The 22219-nt window shown below is 42.8% G+C and overlaps 2 protein-coding genes across 5 annotated transcripts in view; one reads left to right on the top strand and one right to left on the bottom strand.

Annotated features, from left to right (window-relative positions):
• LOC134081627 (mitotic spindle assembly checkpoint protein MAD1-like) overlaps positions 1–4354 on the bottom strand; it is a 24083-nt gene extending 19729 nt beyond the window's left edge. The window contains exons 1-5 of one of the 4 annotated variants that reach the window (XM_062537577.1): positions 4137–4354; positions 3683–3775; positions 2887–3066; positions 297–364; positions 143–194 (exon numbers count right to left, since the gene is read on the bottom strand). In XM_062537577.1, the coding sequence (XP_062393561.1) occupies positions 143–194; positions 297–364; positions 2887–3066; positions 3683–3775; positions 4137–4157 (414 nt within the window). In that variant the 5' untranslated portion in view covers positions 4158–4354. The remainder of the gene's footprint in view (positions 1–142; positions 195–296; positions 365–2886; positions 3067–3682; positions 3776–4136) is intronic. The other 3 variants (XM_062537578.1, XM_062537574.1, XM_062537576.1) reach the window with 3 other exon arrangements.
• A 593-nt stretch (positions 4355–4947) lies between these two features.
• On the top strand, positions 4948–14336 carry LOC134081753 (mitotic spindle assembly checkpoint protein MAD1-like). Its single transcript, XM_062537585.1, has 10 exons — positions 4948–5270; positions 6983–7075; positions 7682–7861; positions 9227–9282; positions 9679–9730; positions 9816–10017; positions 11689–11897; positions 12604–12763; positions 13285–13426; positions 14103–14336. The coding sequence occupies exons 1-9, from the start codon at positions 5262–5264 to the stop codon at positions 13422–13424; spliced, it is 1101 nt and encodes a 366-aa protein (XP_062393569.1). The 5' UTR covers positions 4948–5261; the 3' UTR covers positions 13425–13426; positions 14103–14336.
• The last annotated feature ends 7883 nt before the right edge of the window (positions 14337–22219 follow it).

The raw sequence follows: 22219 nt of genomic DNA, 5'->3' as shown, positions 1-22219 counted from the left end.
AAGGGACTTCTGTGTGTTTGTGTGTGTGTTCGTACGTGTGTGTGTGTGTGTGTGTGTGTGTGTGTCTCTCTCTCTGTGTGTGTTTGTGTGTGTGTTCGCATGTGTGTGTGTGTGTGTGTGTGTGTGTGTGTGTGCGTCTCACCTTGATTTGGCTCTCTACATCCTCTGGCCACTCATTCACTTCCTGAGCCGTCCTGTTGGGGGGGGGGGGGTTGTTGTTTCACATTGGGTGAGACTGAAATAAAGTGTGATAATGGTGTGTGTGTGTGTGTGTGTGTGTGTGTGTGTTTATATACCTATTACTTGGCTGGCTTTGCAGATGTTGATGCAGGTCCCTTAGCTCATTCTTCAGGAAAGCCACAGTCTGTATTGAGTCACACACACACAGACACACACACTCTCTAATTACAGTCTCTATACACTCTATCACATATAAGTAAGGGATAATCAACGACGCGCCGTGCGTTTCTAGGAAAATTATGCACGTTCGAAGTGGTAATAAGGACCCGACGCCGCAGGCGGAGGGGACTTTACACTTCGATAAGAGCATTATTTTCCTAGAAACGCACGGCGCGGAGTTGCTTATCCCGCTTATACCACTGCTACTATCATTTTCGTTTATATAGCCACTGTCTTCGATACAACATTGCGGTTTTTACCGTTACATTCACATTGGTGAATTAAGTGTAATAAGCCCTAAAGAAGGGAACTACTTCATAGCCGTGCGGTAGCCTATATAGAAAAATAGTGCACGTTCCAAATAGCGCATCACAATAGGAAATTTGACCAAGCAGTGGTATGAGGTCCAATAAGCTCTTGGTAGGGATGGGTGATACAGCCTAAAATAACAATCTCTGATTTTCCCATATAAACCTGTTTTATGATGTTTCCCCCATACAAACTAAAATGACAAAAACAAAATGTCAAAACAAGTTATGACTTTGTTTTGTTTGAATGTCCCCATCTGAAATGGTATCTAGTAGTAGGCTTTGGTAGTAACAGACCAGTTGGTTGGATGGGTTTAGTGCAGATATCAGGTCCACTGTTGCGTCACCATATTCTATTCTATTCTATTGTTGCATCACCAGTATCATTAGTCTGTTTTTCACCAGACTAAACTCAATCTTTTAAGATTGAACATTAGTCTGGCGAGGCTGCGCTTTGTTTCTACTGCACTTCGCGTCGCTTAAGTTTCGCTTTCGGCGCGTCACCGGCCAATAGCATGCCAGGACTAGAGTATGGCCATTTTTATACATTGTGCTGTAAGCCTATTGTTACATCACCAATATCATTAGAATACACTGTGCTGTAGCCCTATTGTTGCATCACCAATATCATTAGAACACGCTGTGCTGTAGGTCTACTGTTGCATCACCAATATCATTAGAATACGTTGTGCTGTAGGTCTACTGTTGCATCACCAGTATCAATAGAATATGTTGTGCTGTAGGTCTACTGTTGCATCACCAATATCATTAGTAGGGATGCACCGATCCGATATTTGGATCGGATATCGGCCCCGATATGAACAAAATAGCTGGATCGGGGATCGGAAAAAATGAGCCGATCCATGGGCCGATCCGAATTTAATATAGTCTCAAAAAAAGGCTGAGCCATGACGCGCAACCAGCCATTAGCGCCGCTATAGCAGCAGCTCACTGCTGCGGGTTAGAGTGTGCCTCACCTCACTGTGTGCTCTGAGTGTCTAAATTCATGGATGGGATAAATAGGCTATACCAAATTTATGTCATAGGATCAAAAGAATATCTATACTAACCACCATTTGTCATAGATTAATTACGATCTTCATGCGTTTTTTTGCATTTAGGCAACACGTTTAATGTGTAACAGTCAACACAAAATAGCTACTCAAACTAAACACATTGTCATTTTCATCTCATCTGTATAAACTGTTCTTGGTATAAAGACATGCAAATGTTCAAATTGGCTGTTAAAAACGTATCATTTATTAGATAAAACGTACAACTTCTACCGTTTACCACCATTCAAACTCCGTGTGAACTAATTAGTTTATCGTGGGGAAACTGCGGGACCGTACCACTATGAGTAAATAGAGGGGTTTCGCAGGTGACACCATTTTGGCAGGGGTGTTTCAATGTATGTCACTAATAATGGATTTTTATCAGCAAAATTGTTTTTTGTTAGATGTATTATTTAGTAATAACTGTGAACTTGAATTTGAATGCTGTTCCAAGTTGCTGCTGGTGTATAGCAGTTTATTTTTAATAGTAATATAATCAATAATGATGATGATAATAATAATAATAATAATACATTACCTTTATATCTAAGTGTTATTTTGTTCGATTTTTTAAGGAAAGTAATGTTTAGTTAGGGAAAGAATGAAGAATGAAGTCAAGCCTGATGCCTTTAGTCTTTTCCACATGGTGAGGTATAGGCCTACAGTTTATTAATTAACAATGGTATCGGATCGGTATCGGATATCGACCGATACGCAGAGCCCAGGCATCGGTATCGGGACTGAAAAAGTCGGATCGGTGCATCCCTAATCATTAGTTTATACATTGTGCTGTAAGCCCATTGTTGCATCACCAATATCATTAGAATACGCTGTGCTGTAGCCCTATTGTTGCATCACCAGTATCATTAGTTTATACGTGTACAAATCCAGCCAAATCCAGTTCTACTGACTCTATTCTGCAACCTAAAGTGTCTTATGATAGCAGGCGAATGTGTGTCTTGATTGCATGAGATTTCTATAGCTGTACAACACACACACACACACACACACACACACACACCTGGTTGGCCTGTGTCAGTGAGTGGTCCTTCTCCTCCAGGTGTTTCTGCAGTTCATCACACACACACACACACACACACACACACACACACACACACACACACCTGGTTGGCCTGTGTCAGTGAGTGGTCCTTCTCCTCCAGGTGTTTCTGCAGTTCATTAATCTTCAGCTTCAGCTGCTTGTTCGACACCACCTGCTCTGTTAGGCTCCGCCCAGTCTCCGCCTCCTTTTCCTCCAGACGACGAATCAACATGCAGAGCTCCTGGTTCCGACCTACTTCATGCTGAAAAACACACAAACACATCAAGCATGTTAGATCTCTCTCTCCATCTCTCTCTCTCTCTCTCTCTCTCTCTCTCTCTCTCTCTCTCTCTCTCTCTCTCTCATAAACACATAAGACACACACACACACACACTTAGTTTTTAAGCACCATAAACTTCTGAAGTTCGCCTACAAAAAAACGTCCATCTTTGAGATATAGCATGGGGATTTTGAATTATCACTCTCGTGGGGATGAAGAAGTCTGAAAGGCAGACGTTTAGCTCAACACCCTTTTGTCCTCTGCCTTCCTAGTGGGTACTGTGATCTTCAGTATGTTATGACGGCAAACGTAAATCTTTGCTTCCCCATAGCTAACTTGCAATGCAACTTCCCATAGGTAGTTTGTTTCAATTAACACCCGGATCTCCTTATCTGGGCAAAGATGGCAGTTTTGGCTCTTTTTTGTAAGCCAACTTCAGAGGTCTATGGTGTAACCCCTCATAACTGACAAAAAAGACCACTGTGTTTCTATAAGACAAGTTCAGAGAGGTACAGCCTAGGTGTCAATGTATGTGTGTGTGTGTGTGTGTGTGTGTGTGTGTGTGTGTGTTTGGCTGTATGTGTGTGTGTGTCTTACCTGTAATGCTTGTGTGATGTACTGGGTGGCCTTCTCCAAGTCGATGCAGGCTTGCTTGTGTCTCATGTCTATATGTCGACTAACCTCATTCATCTACAAACACACACACACACACACACACACACAGAGAGAGACACACAGACACACACACACACACACACACACACCAAAAAGCAGTCCTCTATAACAACACGATTATAACAACACTGTTATTCCAAGTCTCAGACGTGCAAGGTGGAATTGTAGGCTTATTGTCTAATGTCAGTTATTTTTCTCGAAGTCCGTTCAATTGATTAGTTTTACTTTGAGTGCTAATCTAATCTTCAACCGAAATATTGGCTAGTAGTGATCACTGATGTCGGCTGAGGGTTTTTTGGCAGTATGACTACGCAGAACCCTCTAGAAAGTGTTATTTCCTTCAGACAATATTCCCAAACAGTAGCGCGGTGCCCACCTTCGCGCGAACTCGTAGCATCCTCCCGGAATCGGTGTGCTTTCACGGGGACACGCGCTGGCACCGCAAGGTAGAACCCTGCTGCTGCATGTCGCCTTCCAGTTAAGATTAACAGATGACTTAAAAAAGACTACAACCACCTCATTGATTACATAAATATTTTAGACATAGATAAACAAACGTTCTCTTTTTAAATATCTCAGCATAAGCCGCTCACAAGAACAAGGCTGCTCTTCGAAAACTGACCGTACGGTTTGTTTGGCTTTTCTTCTTCGACTGCCGGCGGTTGAGTGGAGCATATAGGTTTACCGCCCTCTACCGTGCAGGGTGAAAAGTTGCATATCATTTTTTTTTCCAGCCACAGCTGGGTCCTTTTGGTCCAAATAAATGCTTGTGCCTCTGTGATGCACTGTTTCAAAACGATTTATCAACAAAACTACAGTCAAATATTTTTTTTTAGAAGGATTAATTGTAGGAGACTGCATAATGTTTTAAAGTTTGTAGCCCGCTGTAGCCTACTGTTTGTATTTTGCAGTTTGGCACTGTGTATTTTGACCAACATGATGATATGTCAAAAAAACACTTCTACACAATCAGTTGCATGGATAGGCATTCAAACAGCAGTCTTTTTTTCTTTATTTTCATTATTGACTATTATCACAATAATAATATCAGCATGTGATGTGAACTTGCAATGAAATCGGCATCTTTTCGTAATTTCTCATTCTATACGCTAGAGGGCGGCAGGCTTCCATGCTCGAATAAACCGTCTCAAGGCGACGGCGTGAGTAGAAGTGTAGAAGAAGGGCGGCACAACAAACAATAGTGGTCCAGCGATTATCAAACAACTCCAGCAATTGCGAGTGGTTTATGCAAAGATATTATATACGTGTATTCAACTATAGAGATATTTGTTGTCTATTCTGTCGTTTGGGAAGTTACGGTTGTTTTCAAAGCCTGTGGTTATTTAGTTAGGTTAGCCTTCTGAAAAGTCCTCAGCTAACTGTCACAAAGCCACGCAGCTGGAGTTCTACCAGAGAGGGTTACAGCGGATCTTTGGTGCCACTGACACGTTTGTCACCCACGAACTATACCGATACCGTCAGGCTACGAAATAAACTCCGCATGGAGAAGGTAGGTATCAGTTAAATAAAAAACGATAGGGGGACTTTTGGCAAATGCAAATGATCGAACTGAGGTAAAATCGGTGAACACCAGTAGCGAGTCTTTTACACAAAGATACGGGCATTTGTGGGCGTCGTTAACCAGGTATGGTATGTCTGTTGGAGATGCAAACTAACGCTGCATCGTCACGGAGACCATATAGTAAGGAGCTGGCTCAAGGATTATAATAAATGTATTTTAATGACATCAAAACATCAGTCCACGACTGGCTGTTTGCAACAGGAGCAGCGATTGTCAATGTCCAAAAGTGATTGGACGTCTAATGACATTTAAGAACGTCACTCTGACGTCGCATTGCTCAGTGGGATTACATTTAAATATCCTGCACCTGTCATGTCCAAATGAAGTCCTAAACAATTGCCCAGTTCAAAGGTCAAATGTTGAACGTAAATAGTGGGTGCTTCTCAAAGTCAAGGATTGCTCCTTCCAAGCCACTTTTTCAAGGACGTTACGTCATCAAATCTCGTCAAGCACTGTTCCAAAGTCAAGGATGCTTTCAAATTCTAGCAAGTACTGAGTCCTTCGTTCTGAGAATTTCGGAGAATTTTGGAGGATGCATCGATGGATCCTCGGAGTGAAGAAATAACCCACAATCCTTTGCGTATGAACAATTAGAAAATTTCTGACGGTGCGGTTAAAAAAAAAAAAAGAGAGAGAGGGAGATGGAAAGTAGATGCAAAGAAGCAGTGCGTGTTAATGTAGGCTAAATATGATTTATCAAGTGTTCTGTTAATGCCATCGTATATTTGCTCAGGCATTTATCAAGTTTATTGTGCATATTCATCATAAATGCATATGTCAATGTGCATGAACAAGTTGTGATAGACTTGTTATTAATTCATCTCAGAATTTCGCCCAATACGAACTTTGTAGAAGTTTAACATTACCGTTGCTGTTGCCAATTATCGGTATGACTTTCCATTGACACTAACATAATTATAAAACTACTAAATAAAAAAACGAAATATTAAACTACGGATTGTGATATGTGAAGACCAAGTCGAATGTGGAAATACTGTAGGCTACTCCAAAAAGTTTATTTAGAGGAAAGTGCAGCTGCAGTTGTCGGAACTCCTGTAAAAGCAGCACAATTTCCACGGTTCTAATTAAGCGCGCAGCCGGAACCGTGCACAATTGACGTGCACTTCCACACTCGCTAGGCTGTTCCATTGCATGCGATCTTGACGGCTGGAGGGGGTACTGGGAAGGTGTGTAGCCTTGTCTCTCTAGCACTCGACTTGAAAGAAAGCACTCTATCAAGGACGAGCTTTTGACTTTGAGAAATACCCAGTAAGTCCAAGGTGGGTCGTGGTTGGACATCCAAATTGTGGACCTAGTTGGGACGTTGAATAGATGAATAGAACGGACCCAATATAGACAAGATCTGCACGTCAATCTGACATCCAGTGTTTGGTGGGACTCCAGTCTAGGTCTAATTACTCTTAAGATGAATTTCTGTTGTCTACTGAAAGATCAGTCCCAGTTTCGCAGTCAAATCATCAACCGAAAATGCAATATTATTTGCACCTCCTACTGGTGTGTTAGTTGTTAGTTTCAGTCTGGTCATTTTTCTGGTAATCAGATCCTTCATTTCTGGTTGTGTGTGTGTGTGTGTGTGTGTGTGTGTGTGTGTGTGTGTGTGTGTGTGTGTGTGTTTGTAGATGGATGCGCTTGGCCAACATACAGACATGAATCACAAACAAGCCTGCATCGACTTGGAAAAGGCCACCCAGTACATCACACAAGCATTACAGGTAAGACACACACACACACACAAAGAATGTTTATTTAATGTTGTGATAGTTTAGCCACCCACACACACACAGACTCAATATGTATGTACACACACACACACACACACACACATAGAAAGAGAACAGTTGATAACATGAATAACCTGATGATGCACAACTTCATTTTCACACTATCACTCTACACACCCCCTGTTGCATGTCACGTTTAAATCTGATAGCTGGTCCTGTCTCCCTAAAATGGCACCTCATGGAACAGGTAAATGGGTATTCACACGTCCAGACACTCAACTAGATAAATGTTTTAATAAAAGTGAAATTTCCCACTGCACACCTGATGATCTCTCACGGCACACATGCAAAAAGACTGCTTAAGGTCTTGTAGCTATGGAAACACAACAGCTGCATGTGGGTAGGCCTTGTAGCTATGGAAACACAAGGGCTGCATAGGGAAGTGGTCCTGTACTTGTCCCACTTGTCCTCTACGAATGTGTGTTTCAGTCTTTGGAGTGTGTGTGTGTGTGTGTGTGTGTGTGTGTGTGTGTGTGTGTGTGTGTGTGTGTGTGTGTGTTAGTGTTAGAAAGCTTGATGCGTTTGTGTCTTTTTCAGCATGAGGTAGGTCGGAACCAGGAGCTCTGCATGTTGATTCGTCGTCTGGAGGAGAAGGAGGCGGAGACTGGGCGGAGCCTAACAGACCAGGTGGAGTCAAACAAGCAGCTGAAGCTGAAGATCGATGAGTTGTTTAAACACCTTGGGGAGAAGGACCACTCACTGACACAGGCCAACCGGGTGTGTATGGGTGTGTGGGTGTGTGTGTGAGTGTGTATGTATGTGTGTGATCTGTAAAAACACCTGAAGGAGAGGGACCGCTCACTAGGCCTGTAGCGACGCATCGATTATAATCATGCAATTAAGTGAACTCTGCTAACCTCTTAACACAACGTTTAGTCTCCTTAATGTAGGCTACTAACTTATGCAATCAAGCTGTATCTCTAAGCATTAGAATACTGTTTGGATGTCGACTTTAGCATACTTACAGCTGTTTGACAATTTCTCTACACATTTTATTGACTGACACTGAATGTTCCCAAAATCCCGACGTAAATGGAAAACTGTTTTCCAAGACTCAAAAGTGTTTGTCTCAAGGAGAAGTACAAACCTTTATTTTAACAAACTACGCAGAAAACATTATCCTGCATGATTCACAGATATATCAACCTTTTAATTGTGTTAAAATTCCAAGGGTTCCCTAACAAACGTCTTAAAGTGACAGGCACTCAATTACACCTATACGCTACCTACACAACCAATATTACTATTAAAAGTAACTTATAAACGAATCATAGCGTAGCACTGCAATGAGGTTAAGAGTACGCTACCTACACTACCAATATTGCTATTAAAAGAGTACCACTACTAGATTGTCTGCGCAAAACTGTCGTTTAAAGGTAACTTGCATAGTTCACATTTCATAAAGTATATTATTAAGATTTTTTTGGTATATATTTGAGATGCGTTATGGTTTTTATTAATCAAGCAACATACAAGTAATTGTTACATTAATCGACAGATTAGTCGACTAATCGATAAAATAATCGCGGGATTAATCGTTTAAAGCAACACTAAAACATTTTTTCGTACCTGAAAATAATGTTTCTAAAATCATTTCAGCGGTTCAACGACTCGTAACAGAGTGAACGTTACTTCTGCATTCACTTCGCGGTCCTCTATCGGCTGTGACCGGACCGCACTATGTATCTTTACCAGATCGGGTAGCGTATCTGTAGTTCGATGAAATGAGACAAAAGAAACTACAAATTGGACTTGCTTCAATGTCACAATACATCATACTTTCGTAAAATCATGGAATATACTCCAACTTGTCTGTGGACATTGTTATTTGCTGGATTAACAAATAGCATGCTTGCGACAGAGAAAAAGTGCTTTAGTGTTGCTTTAATAAACAACAATTTAACCCCCAGCCCTACCGCTCACTAACACAGACCAACCAGGTGTATGTGTGTGTGTGTGTGCATGAGGGGGTGATGAGTGAGTTTGAGGATGGGGAGAGTGGAGAAACAAGAAGGGAGGAGTCATATCAATGTGTGTGTGTATGTGGTGTGTGTGTGTGTGTGTGTGTGTGTTTCTATTCAGACTGTTGCTTTCCTGAAGAATGAAATAAGAGAGCTGCAAAGACAACTAAGTAGCAGGTGTGTGCACACACACACACACACACACACACACACACACACACACACACACACACACACACACACACACACACACACACACACACACACACACACGTACACACACACACACACACACACGTACACACACACACACACACACACACACACGTACACACACACACACACACACACACACACACGTACATACACACACACACACACACACACACACACACACACACACACACACACACACTCTCACACTCACACACACGTACATACACACACACACACACACACACACACACACACACACTCTCACACTCACACACACACGTTTGTTTGTTTGTTTGTTTGTTTAGCCAACCTTTTCAATGATTCAGACTTGTCAACCCCCCCCCCCCCCCCACACAGGACGGGTCAGGACGTGGATGAGTTGCCACAGGGTGGAGAGAGCCAGATCAAGGTGAGATGAACACACACACACACACACACACGTTCACACACACACGTTCACACACATTCTAACGCCGGTGATGTGTGTTTTGCAGCCAATCAGTGGTCCCAGCTCTCCTCTCCAATCAGATCAGCTGATGGCAGCTGAGGAGCCGCTGGTCTGGTCACAACAGCTGGAGTCGCCTGACGTTCACATTCCACTGGTCTCTCCTAGCAACCAGAACCTGCTGGAGATTTCAGTCTCTGGGATTAAAGTGGAAAATGCAGCTCACGGATATGAGGACTGCAGTCAGTCTGGTGAGGAGTTGTGGGGAGGAACACACACACACACACACACACACACACACACACACACACACACACACACACACACACACATAAACACATACAGACACACACGCACAGTCAGTCAGTCAGTCTGGTAAGAAGTTGTGGGGAGGAAGTCAGATAGATGATTACACTCTCACTCACACTATCACACTCACACACACACACACACACACAGTCAGTCTGGTCTGGTTGAAATCATTATTCTGGAATTTTCTCTCTATTTCTCATGACAGTTGAAAGCATGGTTGTAGAATTTTCACTGCAGTTGTAATGACAGTTGAAACTAGAAAATGTAATTCCATGGAAGGAATTACCATTGCATGTAAATGCAAAAAGGTTACTGACATAATTGTATTAGGCCTATAGTTAAAAAGACAACTAGGCTACACAGACGAATAGATAAATAACAATAACCCAATTACAATTCCACTGAAATTAGGCTACTTGGAAAGTCACATAAGTGATTTATGAAAATGCATCAAAATTGTGGATAGGCCTATTAGGCTATTTTGGAAAATAACTCTTCATTTATTAGAATTTGAAAAGACTGAAATGAAGTTGCCAACTTCAAACGAGTTGCAAGAGCTGACACTTTAGTGGTGAAACGACTGGTAGGATAGCTTATAGCCTTCAAGCAGGTTAAAAGTAGGCATGGAATACGGAATACAATCTCATTCTCAAACAACGCCAATCAACGATGATGCAGCAACAGGTAGGATATCTAGCAAATGTAACGTTAGCTTACAGTAGGCCTAGGATATTTTATGTAGTACACATTTTACAGGATGAGCTAGTATGTTCTTCGAAGTGTGTTCAGGTGCGTGATTGTCCTAATAGGAATGTACAATAAGCTTAGGTTTTTAATTTGTGAATGATACCGAAAGCTTTAAATGATTGCCTGGCTGGCAAGTCTAACGACTAGCTTGCTAAACCCTGTTCGCCTTGCAGCCTACCCCGACGTTAAACGTTAGCCTGGAGCAAGTTTGGTTGTCGTTAGCTAAGTAAATACAGTGTTTACATTGACGTTAGGTTAGATTGTCTTTAGCTGTTGATAACGTTACCGAGAGCAAACCGGTTAGGCTACTGTAACGATATAAACAAATCAAGTAAGGAGTAGCCTAACAGGAGACAAGACGACAACGTCCTGGATTACAGTGGCAAGGTAGAATGTTTTCACAGCTGTAGACGTAACGTAACATTCACGTTTAGCCTGGTTTAGCGCAGTGGTGATGCCATGTATCAGACTCAGAGATCCTTGATTACTGACAGCTGAGCACTGACGTAACAATTAGTCTTTGCCGCCAAAGGGTCTCAATGTAAACTCTATGGGAATTTTAAACTTTTTTATCGTAAATATCTCAAAAAGTATAAAGTTCACAAATGTGAAAAATACATAGAACAAATCTCCGTTACAAGACCTGTGTATGAGTGTTTGAATGACGTCAAACGGTTCAGTGGTTTTAGAGCCTTTGATCGTTGATTTTGGTCGGAAGCAGAATAATTATCCCGATAAGAAGAACAGTGATAACAGTACATTGCATTTAACATGCAATGTAATGATCGTTCTGGAGTTATCACTGTAATCTAATGACAGTTGAAATTATGATTCTGGAATTTTCTCTCTATTTCTCATGACAGTTGAAAGGATCGTTCAGGAGCAGCTTGGCGAACTTCACCTGAAGGTGGACCATTTAACAGCTGTTGTACACTCACTCAGTGAAAACGGAACTGAGGACCAACAGTCGCAGAGAAGTGATAACGACCAAAGGCTCCCCATCTTGACGTTAGAAGAGCTCAATCACTTTGATGAAAGAGTTCATCGTGACAGCGAGTTTAAGAAACGCTTGGTATTGTCCTTTAATACTATACAATGGGTTTATTCAATGCGGGACAGTCTGTAGGGTAGGGGACAAATGAACTAAACATGGTAAACTGGATACCCTGCCCTGCAATGTAAAGCGCCAATAGCATTGTTGGGTTTAGAATGGGTAACACCAGAGAGTCTACAGCGGAGGGGACTAATTAACGAGGAAATGATTGGGGTTCTATGGGGAAATTCGTAGCAGTTGTGAACTGGAAATCCTACCCTGAAACATAAACCGCCAATCGCATTGTTGGATTGACATTTTGCCTGCTGTTTACTTTCCCTGTCAACCTTGGCAATAATCATGCTTCAAAAGCTGGTGTGTGTGTGTGTGTGTGTGTGCATTAAGCAAGTTAATGTGAAGAATAATGTCTCACGGGATCAAAAAAGTATTATACTTACTTGTATAAGTATACTTATTTGATCCCGTGAGGGAAATTCGGTATCTGCATTTATCCCAATTTGAGAATTAGTGAACACACAGCACACATTGAACACACAGTGAGGTGAAGCACACACTAACCCAGAGCAGTGAGCTGCCTGCCCAACAGCGGCGCTCAGGGAGCAGTGAGGGCTTAGGTGCCTTGCTCAAGCGCACTTCAGCTGTGGACTGGTCGGGGATCAAAGCCCTAACCAGTAGGCCACGGCTGACCCAATGCCTTGTTTAATGCTTTAATGTTTCATTACAGATCGCAAGGTTGTCTATAGCCGGAGGAGACTGTGTTAGAAAAACCGTGTCGCGCGTGTGCCGGAAGGTGATCGGACCTCATCTGGCCACCCAGTTAAACTGGTGCGGGAGAGGACAGAAGACAGGCATCAAATCACGGCCGATTCACGAGATTCTACTGAGTAAGTCTGGCATCAAATCACGGCCCATTCACGAGATTCTACTGAGTAAAGCTATGTACACACATAGCCGGGTATTTTTAAAACCGAATATTTCACAGGTGTTCACAAGCCTGTCAGTGTAAATACACACACACACGTACACACACACACACACACACACACTGGCATTCACAAGCTGCCAGTCAGTATGAATGGCTCCAGGGTCTTATGTGTTTTCATATTAACATTTATTTCATATTCTATTATTGTCTTATAACTTATAGCACTCTGCATTCTGAGTATGAAAGGTGCTATAAAAAATAAAGCTCATTACTATTATTATGGCTATTATTATTATTGGTTTTTTTTTCTACTTTCTTTGCAGGAGCGGTTTATTTTCTGGGATTAAAATCGTAAAAGTCTCAAGACTGACTACACCAGCAATGAGTTGTATTGTACTGTTTGTACTTTGCGCCGGAAAAAACTGTCCAATCAAGTACTAGGTTCTGACCCTAGTGTTGTTGTATGTGTTCTCTCCTTAGTGTCCGTGCTGAGGAACAAAGTGCTGTCCACTGCCACGGAGGCAGAGGTGGAAGCCGCCATTCAGGGCTGGCTGCGCCTGAGCCTAGACCGGCTCGGAGGGCGGAGACAGAGACCGAGACTAGCGCCACCACAGACGTAAAGGTAAGACTATTGATCTAGCCAGCGCTCTAGTTTTGACTAACGCCACCACAGACGTAAAGGGAAGCCTATTGATCGAGCCAGCGCTCTAGTTTTGACTAACGCCACCACAGACGTAAAGGGAAGCCTATTGATCGAGCCCGCGCTCTAGTTTTGACTAGCGCCACCACAGACGTAAAGGTAAGCCTATTGATCGAGCCAGCGCTCTAGTTTTGACTAGCGCCACCACAGACGTAAAGGTAAGCCTATTGATCGAGCCAGCGCTCTAGTTTTGACTAGCGCCACCACAGACGTAAAGGTAAGCCTATTGATCTAGCCAGCGCTCTAGTTTTGACTAGCGCCACCACAGACGTAAAGGTAAGCTTATTGATCGAGCCAGCGCTCTAGTTTTGACTAGCGCCACCACAGACGTAAAGGTAAGCCTATTGATCGAGCCCGCGCTCTAGTTTTGACTAACGCCACCACAGACGTAAAGGGAAGCCTATTGATCGAGCCCGCGCTCTAGTTTTGACTAGCACTAACACAGACGTAAAGGTAAGCATATTGATCTAGCCAGCGCTCTAGTTTTGACTAGCGCCACCACAGACGTAAAGGGAAGCCTATTGATCGAATGAGTATTCTAGTTTTGAAGTGGGGAAGAGACATGGCATGCGCTTATTGCTTGCTCTCTCTCTTGCAGGAGGAGAGAGGCTGTCGGGAGGAGAATCTCTGTTGTCTTGGCCCTCAGATGTAGACCTGTTGTTGAGAGAAAGAGTGTTTATTAGTTCCTGTGTGTATTTTTTTTTACGCATGTGTATATATACGTTTATAGGTAATATGATGTACGTGTAATATGTCGTGTACGTGCTCTATTGTTCATCTCATTTTGCAGATACTGTGTCTTGAGTTCTGACATTAAAGTTTCTTCGCTTGAGTCTGGTCTGTTTCGCTACACACACACACACACACACTCTATACTTGGACAAAAAAAACCAAATAAATAAAACATCATCTGATTGTCATTGGTTACCTGCTGGAATCTCATCCAACATATTGGCTCCACAACTCCTCCTGGTGGTCAAGAAACACTCCTACATCAACTGTGTCACCCATATTGGCTCCACAACTCCTCCTGGTGGTCAAGAAACACTCCTACATCAACTGTGTCACCCATATTGGCTCCACAACTCCTCCTGGTGGTCAAGAAACACTCCTACATCAACTGTGTCACCCATATTGGCTCCACAACTCCTCCTGGTGGTCAAGAAACACTCCTACATCAACTGTGTCACCCATATTGGCTCCACAACTCCCCCTGGTGGTCAAGAAACACTCCTACATCAACTGTGTCACCCAGATGTTTTTGCACACGGAGATGTCATCTCCAGATTCATTTGTAGGGCCCAAACACCGGAGGAGCAGAGCCCTATTGTATCTGTAAGGAGCATAGTCGGGATTGGTCTTATCCTGCCATGCTTCGTCACCAGAGTCAAATTCCTTGGGTTTTTTTTATGTGCAAACCAATGGGCTTCCAAGGTATGCATCATTGAGGTGTGTGTGTGTGTGTGTCCCTCAGTCTCAGTGATGGCTCTGAGGGCTTCCCTGGTATGCACAGGGGTGTAGTCTACTTTTTTGTAGTGGGTATACTGTGCTCATCTATCCTAGAGCGACACATCGCGGAGCGACACCTGTCTCCAGGGTACCCCCAAAATCCTCCTATTTAAACTTGTCAAGGCTTTTTAAAGACCTTTTCATTACCACTAAATGAAATTCAATACCAATTTCGTATTTGAAAAAGGGAAACGGCAGTTTAAAAACTGCAATCATTACAACGTGTAATTGTAGTGAGTGGGAGCAAAGTTTAAATAAAGGACCTTTTAAACCTGTAACTGCCATCAGTTAATGTATATGTATATGTACACACTAGGTTTCATTTATTGGTGTGTAATATTATTATACTTATTTGTGTAATGTTTTTTGTGTAACTGTTCTACACAATGTTCTTAGTAGCCTGGGGGGGAACTAATTTGCATATACTGGCCATGGGACCCTTTTGGGAGTTACACACACACAGGAGATAGAGCTGCGTTGCAGCAGGTTAAGCGCCTTCACACGGATTTCAATTAATGCATTTTTTTTGAGTCAAACTACTAGATTACTTTTACATGAGATTTACATGAGATGTGCTGAAGATACAGCCGTGGACATTTGGTTTCTAGCTCCTTTTGGTAATAAGCTGCCAACGAGGTATGTAAAGTTTATGAGTTTAGCTACTCTGTAGCTACTGTGCTTAGCAGGCTAGTATTATAATGTGTTATGTTGCAGCTTTTACATGTGTATTATTTCATTGTTAGTTTTCACGGGAACCACGACGGTGGAATAAAGATCGCCCTGTTTTTTACAAAATCGCTTGTCTGCGCATTACTGGGGAGCTACAGTGAAAACTCGATGCCTTTGAGAGACTGCATGGAGAAGCAAGCGGGAAGAAGCAAGCTCACGTCATCGAAACGCATTTCGTTCCAGTGTCATCCGACGACGAACGATTCGAAGGAGACGTCCATGGTCTACATGAAGGTTCAGGTGCCATTTGGTTGACTTTAGCTGTAGTTGCAAACACTTGCTAACTCGAAGGACTTGGTAAACGTTTCATTGAAGAGCTAGAGAGACTCATTTAAGAAGCATTAGGCTACAGTTAAGAGACAATTTAAGACTTTGTGAATTTCTCACGTTTTGCAATGTTATTCATTTTGCATATTGTTGTATGGTTGATGTGGCTTATTTTTGTGTAAATAGACATACAGATATTCAGACAATTTCAGAGATATTTAAGTGTAATAACGAGTTGTGCTACATGTGTTTGAATGTGTTCATATAATTGTAGTATCTCTCAGCAACAATTAGTGGGCTTGTTAGAGTGAGCTCCTGAAATTTAAGTCTAATTAACAACTCTCAGCTTAAATCTAGTGGCTTATTAGAATTAAAGCTAAAAATAGTTCAACAAACCTTTATTGAAGGTAAGGAAGTATATAGGTATTCTATGTTATTAGGCTACTAGTGATTACCAAAAATAATCATCACTAAAACGTAGGCTAAGACTAATGGTGAAAATAAATAGATATAACATTGAACTAGATAGTTACAACTTCTGAATAAGGTTAGACTTACTCCCATATCTAAGTAAAGAAAAGCAAACAAAAATGTCAGAGGCAGACTTTCCCTTTGAGGATGCCAGAGAGAGTACTGTGCAGCAGCCCTACGAAAATAACCCTTCCGACGAATCACATGGTCCTATGCTGGACAAGAAGACAATGCCACATGCAGCTGAAGATGAGGCATATGATACCCAACACCCTCAAGAGACACTACAAGGCCAGAGAGTCCGTAAATTAACGAAAAAGGGCCAAGAATTACTTGATGAGCAAGTGAAAAGACTTGAGCACCGCTTTAATTTAAGCTATGAAAGATGGAAGATCATTGCTAAAGATGCTACATTAGTTTTTGATGCATGTTGTTCAAATGACCTGCTGCAGGCCCACGCTGCTAAGATGCAGAAAGCTTCCATGGACCTGCATCGCATTTATGAAGACATGCGACGTGTCTGCACACCGCATCCAGACATACGTCGTAGGGTAGACGTCTGTGAAGCAATGTTAAGAGAAATTGTGGAGACAAAGGAGGATAATGAGAAAGAAGATTATGGAAACCCAGAGTTTGAACTGTTGGGGCATGTCACACCGAGTGTAAAGTCTAACACCTCTAAAGCACGAAGTACCTCAGTTTTCAGCTCAAGACACTCAAGCCTGTCTTCCATTAAGAGACAAGAAGCAGCCGCTGAGGCAGCTGCTAATGAAGCTACTTTGGAGATCCTACTAGAACAAGAGCAACATTTCAGAGAACTTCAAAGACTTGAAGCTGAAGAAAAGAAGCGGCTTGCTGAGCAAGAGGCTGCCGCTGCACAGTTGCGTGCCAGGCAGGAAGCTGAAAATGCAGAGAGAAGACAAAGTCTAGAGGCTAAGCGTAGAGATATAGATCGACTAGAGGCACTCAAGAGACTAAATGCTGCAAAAGCACGAGAGCAAGCATATGCGCAAAGTGGATGCTCAGATGAAGATATAGACGAGCTGCTCCGTAGCTGTCGTTCTCTGAGAATAAAGAAAGATTTAAAGTATAAAATCAACCCAATAAAGCCCTGCCCACCTCCAAAAGCTGAACGGCCTGTAAGATGTGAAGACAACACCACAGCTCTAATCCGAGCGCTTGCAGAATCAGTTGCAGCTAATCGTCTCCCTGTGCCTGAGCCAACAATGTTCAACGGTGACCCACTCCGGTATAATGACTGGAAGTTGTCCTTTCGAACTCTCATTGACAGGAAGAATATACCAGCGGAGGAGAAGATCTATTACCTACGAAAGTATGTTGGTGGACCTGCACGGAAGGCAGTTGAAAGCTACTTTCTGCTGGGCACTGAGGCAGCATATATCTCTGCATGGACAATCTTAGAGGAAAGATATGGAAATCCATTTCTCATTGCCAAGGCCTTCAGAGACCGACTCAATGCATGGCCTAAGATCAACCCCAAAAGCAGTCTGGAATTACAGGAACTTGTTGACTTCCTTCGTAGCTGTGAAGCTGCGATGTCTCAGATCAATGGGCTTGCCGTGCTGAACGACTGCAATGAAAATCAAAAATTACTCACCAAACTTCCAGATTGGTTGATCTCAAGGTGGAATAGGAAGGTTATGGAAGTGGAAGAGAAAAGCCAAACATTTCCAAGTTTTAGTCAGTTTGTGACATTCCTCACACGTGAAGCCAAAATCGCATGTAATCCAATTACATCCTTGCATGCCCTAAAACCAACTGAAAATGACAAGATCAGGACCCAAAGGAACAGAAGTCCCAGCAGAAAGGTGTTGGCAACAAGTTCAGATGAAAGATATGTGCCACCAAGCTGCATTTTCTGTGAAAGAGCCAATCACAGTTTGGATACTTGTCACAAATTTATGGAGAAAGCAGTACCTGAGCGACACAAGTTTATACAAGAGAACAGGTTATGCTTTGGATGCCTGAAGTCTGGGCACCGCTCAAGGGAGTGTGAAAAACGAAAGACCTGTGACGTGTGTAGAAAACACCATCCAACATGCCTTCACGAAAATCGCGCTAAAGATGCACGGACATCCACAAACCTCAACAGACCTGTCGACGGCGACAACTCCATGGAAGAGAGGGTAGAGCGTGCTCAGGTTCAAGTAGTTAGTGTGTCGGGTGGGGCAATATCCAATAGAGTTATGCAGGATATTAACCTCCTGAGACCCTGGATGTAAATTTGAATGCATTTTTCATTTCACTCAATTATTTTGGCTTAGTAGGGCTTCATAAACATACAAAAAAATTTTCACCTCTGTACATCAAGTAGTTTTTGAGAAAAACGATGTCCTCGTATGAGGACATTGGGTCTCTATTACCCTAAAATACAATGAGATTGCCAATCCAGAAAGAATGTGAATATTCATGTGTGTACTCCAAGTGCCTAAGATTCAACTATTAAGAAAACACTTTGTTTTTATTGAACAGAAATGTCCTGTTATTAATTTGGTTAAGTTTAGTGTTTATTTGTAAATGTTAGTTGTACGTATGGGTCACACCCATGTGGAGAGAAGTCTATCCACAATCAATTGAAGCTTAACAGTTCTGCTCTATTTGTTTCTTATTTGTTTATTTATTTATTTTTGTAATTCCTTCAATGGATTTATTTATTCAGGCTACTCTATTATGTCTATGTCCACACTTTGACTTCCATTATTGCTTTACAGTAGTTTGATATGGCCAATGAACGACAATTTTCAATGTAATATGTAGCCTAAAAATGAAATTATGCGTACATTTCAGTCCCGATGTCCTCGTATGAGGACATGAAAGTTAAACACGTGCTGGTCTGTTTGCAATGATCGAAATGGGGGAAACTTGATGCCATATTATACTACAACTGTTCACAAACATATACAAAAAAAAATAAATGTCATAACGTTCACTGGCACGTTACCATGACGATAGTTCTCACGCGTATGCCGGTAAAGCGTGGAGGTGGATTTCGACGCCATATTGCTTTTTCCCAAAACATTGTATTGTGTGTCTGATAACACTAGAGGGTAAAATGAAGTGTCCACATATAAGGACAACAGGTTTTTATTCAGAAAAAGTAAGCACAAGGTAAAGCAGAGCCTAAATGTAATGTCCTCATATGAGGACGCAGGGTCTCAGGAAGGGCACGCACACTTCTATGATAATACCGGTGTGGGTATCAACCATCAGTCAACCAGAGCATGAAGTGCTGGTGTATGCACTTCTCGACACACAAAGCGACACAACGTTTATCCTGAAAGAAACAGCAGAAGCTCTTAACACCAAGAGTGAGCCAGTACAATTAAGGTTGTCAACGATGGCTTCAAAGAATACCAGAGTGTCCTGTCAGAAACTGACAAACCTGCGAGTAAGAGGGTTCTACTCGGATAAAACAATACCTCTGCCAGATACTTACTCAAGAGAGTTTATTCCTGCGAATAGACATCATATTCCCACTCCGAACACTGCAAAGGCATGGCCTCACCTGGAACACATCTCAGATGAGATTGCCCCTCTGCAAAGTTGTGACGTTGGCTTGCTTATTGGTTACAACTGCCCTCAGGCTCTTGTTCCAAGACAGGTGGTGTCCAGTGAAGAACATCAACCTTTCGCACTAAAGACAGACTTAGGCTGGAGTGTGATTGGCTATGGAAACCTTCACATCGACTATGGAGATTTGATCGGAGTGAGCCATCACGTACTTGTGAAGCGGGTGACTCCAAGTTTGCAGCCCAGGTCTGACCTTGCATGCGAAGTGCACTATGTTCATAGAATACAGATTAAGGAAATATTCTCACCGTCAGAAATAATGAACGCTCTTGAATCCGACTTCACAGAGAGGACAACGGAAGATGGACAAATATCCCAAGAGGATCTTGGATTCCTAGCCCAGATGAAAGGTGGCATTAGGCTCAAGAGTGATGGTCACTATGAAATGCCACTACCTTTCAAGCAAGAAAGGCCCAACTTGCCTAACAACAAGATGTGTGCTGTACATCGTCTTAAATGCCTTGAAAGGAAGTTGAAGAGAAACCAGCAGTACTATAAAGACTACACAACCTTTATGAATGAAACAATAGGTCGTGGAGATGCTGAGAAAGTCCCATTGGAAGACTTACATAAATCCCCAGTTTGGTACATCCCACACCATGGGGTGTACCATCCACAGAAGCCTGGTAAAATACGTGTTGTGTTTGACTGTGCTTCAAGGTTTCAACAGACCTCCCTGAATGACCATCTGCTGACTGGTCCTGACTTAACAAATGCCTTAGTGGGAGTACTCTGTCGTTTCCGTAAAGGCCCAGTGGCAATCATGTGCGACATAGAACGCATGTTCCACCAATTTCATGTCAAAGAAGATGATCAGGACTACCTGAGGTTCCTTTGGTGGGATGGTGGAAACCTGGAATTACACCCCTCTGTCTATCGGATGAAAGTTCACTTGTTTGGGGCAGCCTCTTCCCCAGGCTGCGCCAACTACGGGCTCAAACACATTGCCACAGAGGGACGTGGACGATTCAGTGAGGAAACTGTTAGGTTCATTCAAAGGAACTTCTATGTGGATGATGGATTAGTGAGTGTAGAATCCCAGGACCAAGCAATCCAATTAGTCAAGGAAGCAAGAGACCTCTGCAGCATGGGTAAACTCCATCTTCATAAGTTTGTCTCCAACAGCAAGGAAGTACTTGACACAATCCCTGAAGTAGAACGTGCAGAAGGTGCCAAAGACTTAGACCTGGCATTTGGAGAGCTGCAAGTGGAAAGAGCACTCGGAGTTCAGTGGTGCGTGGCGTTGGATCAATTCCAGTTTAGAGTGGTGGTCAAAGACAATCCACTCACTCGAAGAGGAGTGTTATCCACAGTTGCTTCGGTATATGACCCACTTGGCTTTGCCGCTCCTTTCATTTTGATAGGAAAGCAGATCCTGCAGCAGATGTGCAGAGACAAACTTAATTGGGACGATGCCTTACCTGAAGATCTGAGGCCTTTGTGGGAATCCTGGCTGTTAGACCTAAAACACCTGGCTGACGTGAAGATAGCAAGATGCTACGTTCCCAGTAGCTTTAAAGTTAAGCACTACGAACTCCATCACTTCTCGGACGCCAGCACATCTGGCTATGGCGTGTGCACATATCTCAGAGCAGTCAGTACAACAGGAGAAGTCCATTGTTCCTTAGTCATGGGGAAATCGAGAGTTGCACCTACCAAGGTCACTACCATACCAAGATTGGAGCTGTCTGCAGCTGTCGTGGCTGTTCGCATTAGTGACTTGTTGAAAAGAGAACTTGAAGTAAACTGCCAACATGAATTCTTCTGGACGGATTCTAAGGTCGTCATTGGTTACATCAATAATGACGCCAGGAGGTTCCATGTTTTTGTGGCCAACCGAGTGCAGCGAATCAAGCAAAGCACAGCATCTGCTCAGTGGCGGTATGTAGCTTCCGAGGACAATCCTGCAGATCATGCCTCCAGGGGTCTTGCAGCACTGGAGCTAAAGAAGTCCAACTGGTTCACAGGACCAGCCTTTCTATGGCAAGAAGAGCTTCCATGCGAGGATGTCATGGTGGGAGAAGTCCAAAGTGCTGATCCAGAGCTCAAGCAGGCTTTTGTGCATGACACTAAGGCCAAGCAAGAGAGATCGCTACTGGATCGCCTGCATAAGTTTTCGGACTGGTCAAGACTGGTGAGAGCCATGGC

This window comes from Sardina pilchardus, chromosome 1, assembly GCF_963854185.1.
Source record: "Sardina pilchardus chromosome 1, fSarPil1.1, whole genome shotgun sequence".
NCBI classification, from domain to species: Eukaryota; Metazoa; Chordata; class Actinopteri; order Clupeiformes; family Clupeidae; genus Sardina; species Sardina pilchardus.
This window is presented reverse-complemented; position numbering and strand designations above follow the sequence as displayed.

Bases quoted from the DNA above. Each gene is read 5' to 3' on its own strand.
- LOC134081753 (XM_062537585.1), top strand. The intron at 9,731-9,815 runs GTGAGATGAACA...TGTGTTTTGCAG, and splicing joins GTGGAGAGAGCCAGATCAAG to CCAATCAGTGGTCCCAGCTC. The intron at 10,018-11,688 runs GTGAGGAGTTGT...TTCTCATGACAG, and splicing joins TGAGGACTGCAGTCAGTCTG to TTGAAAGGATCGTTCAGGAG.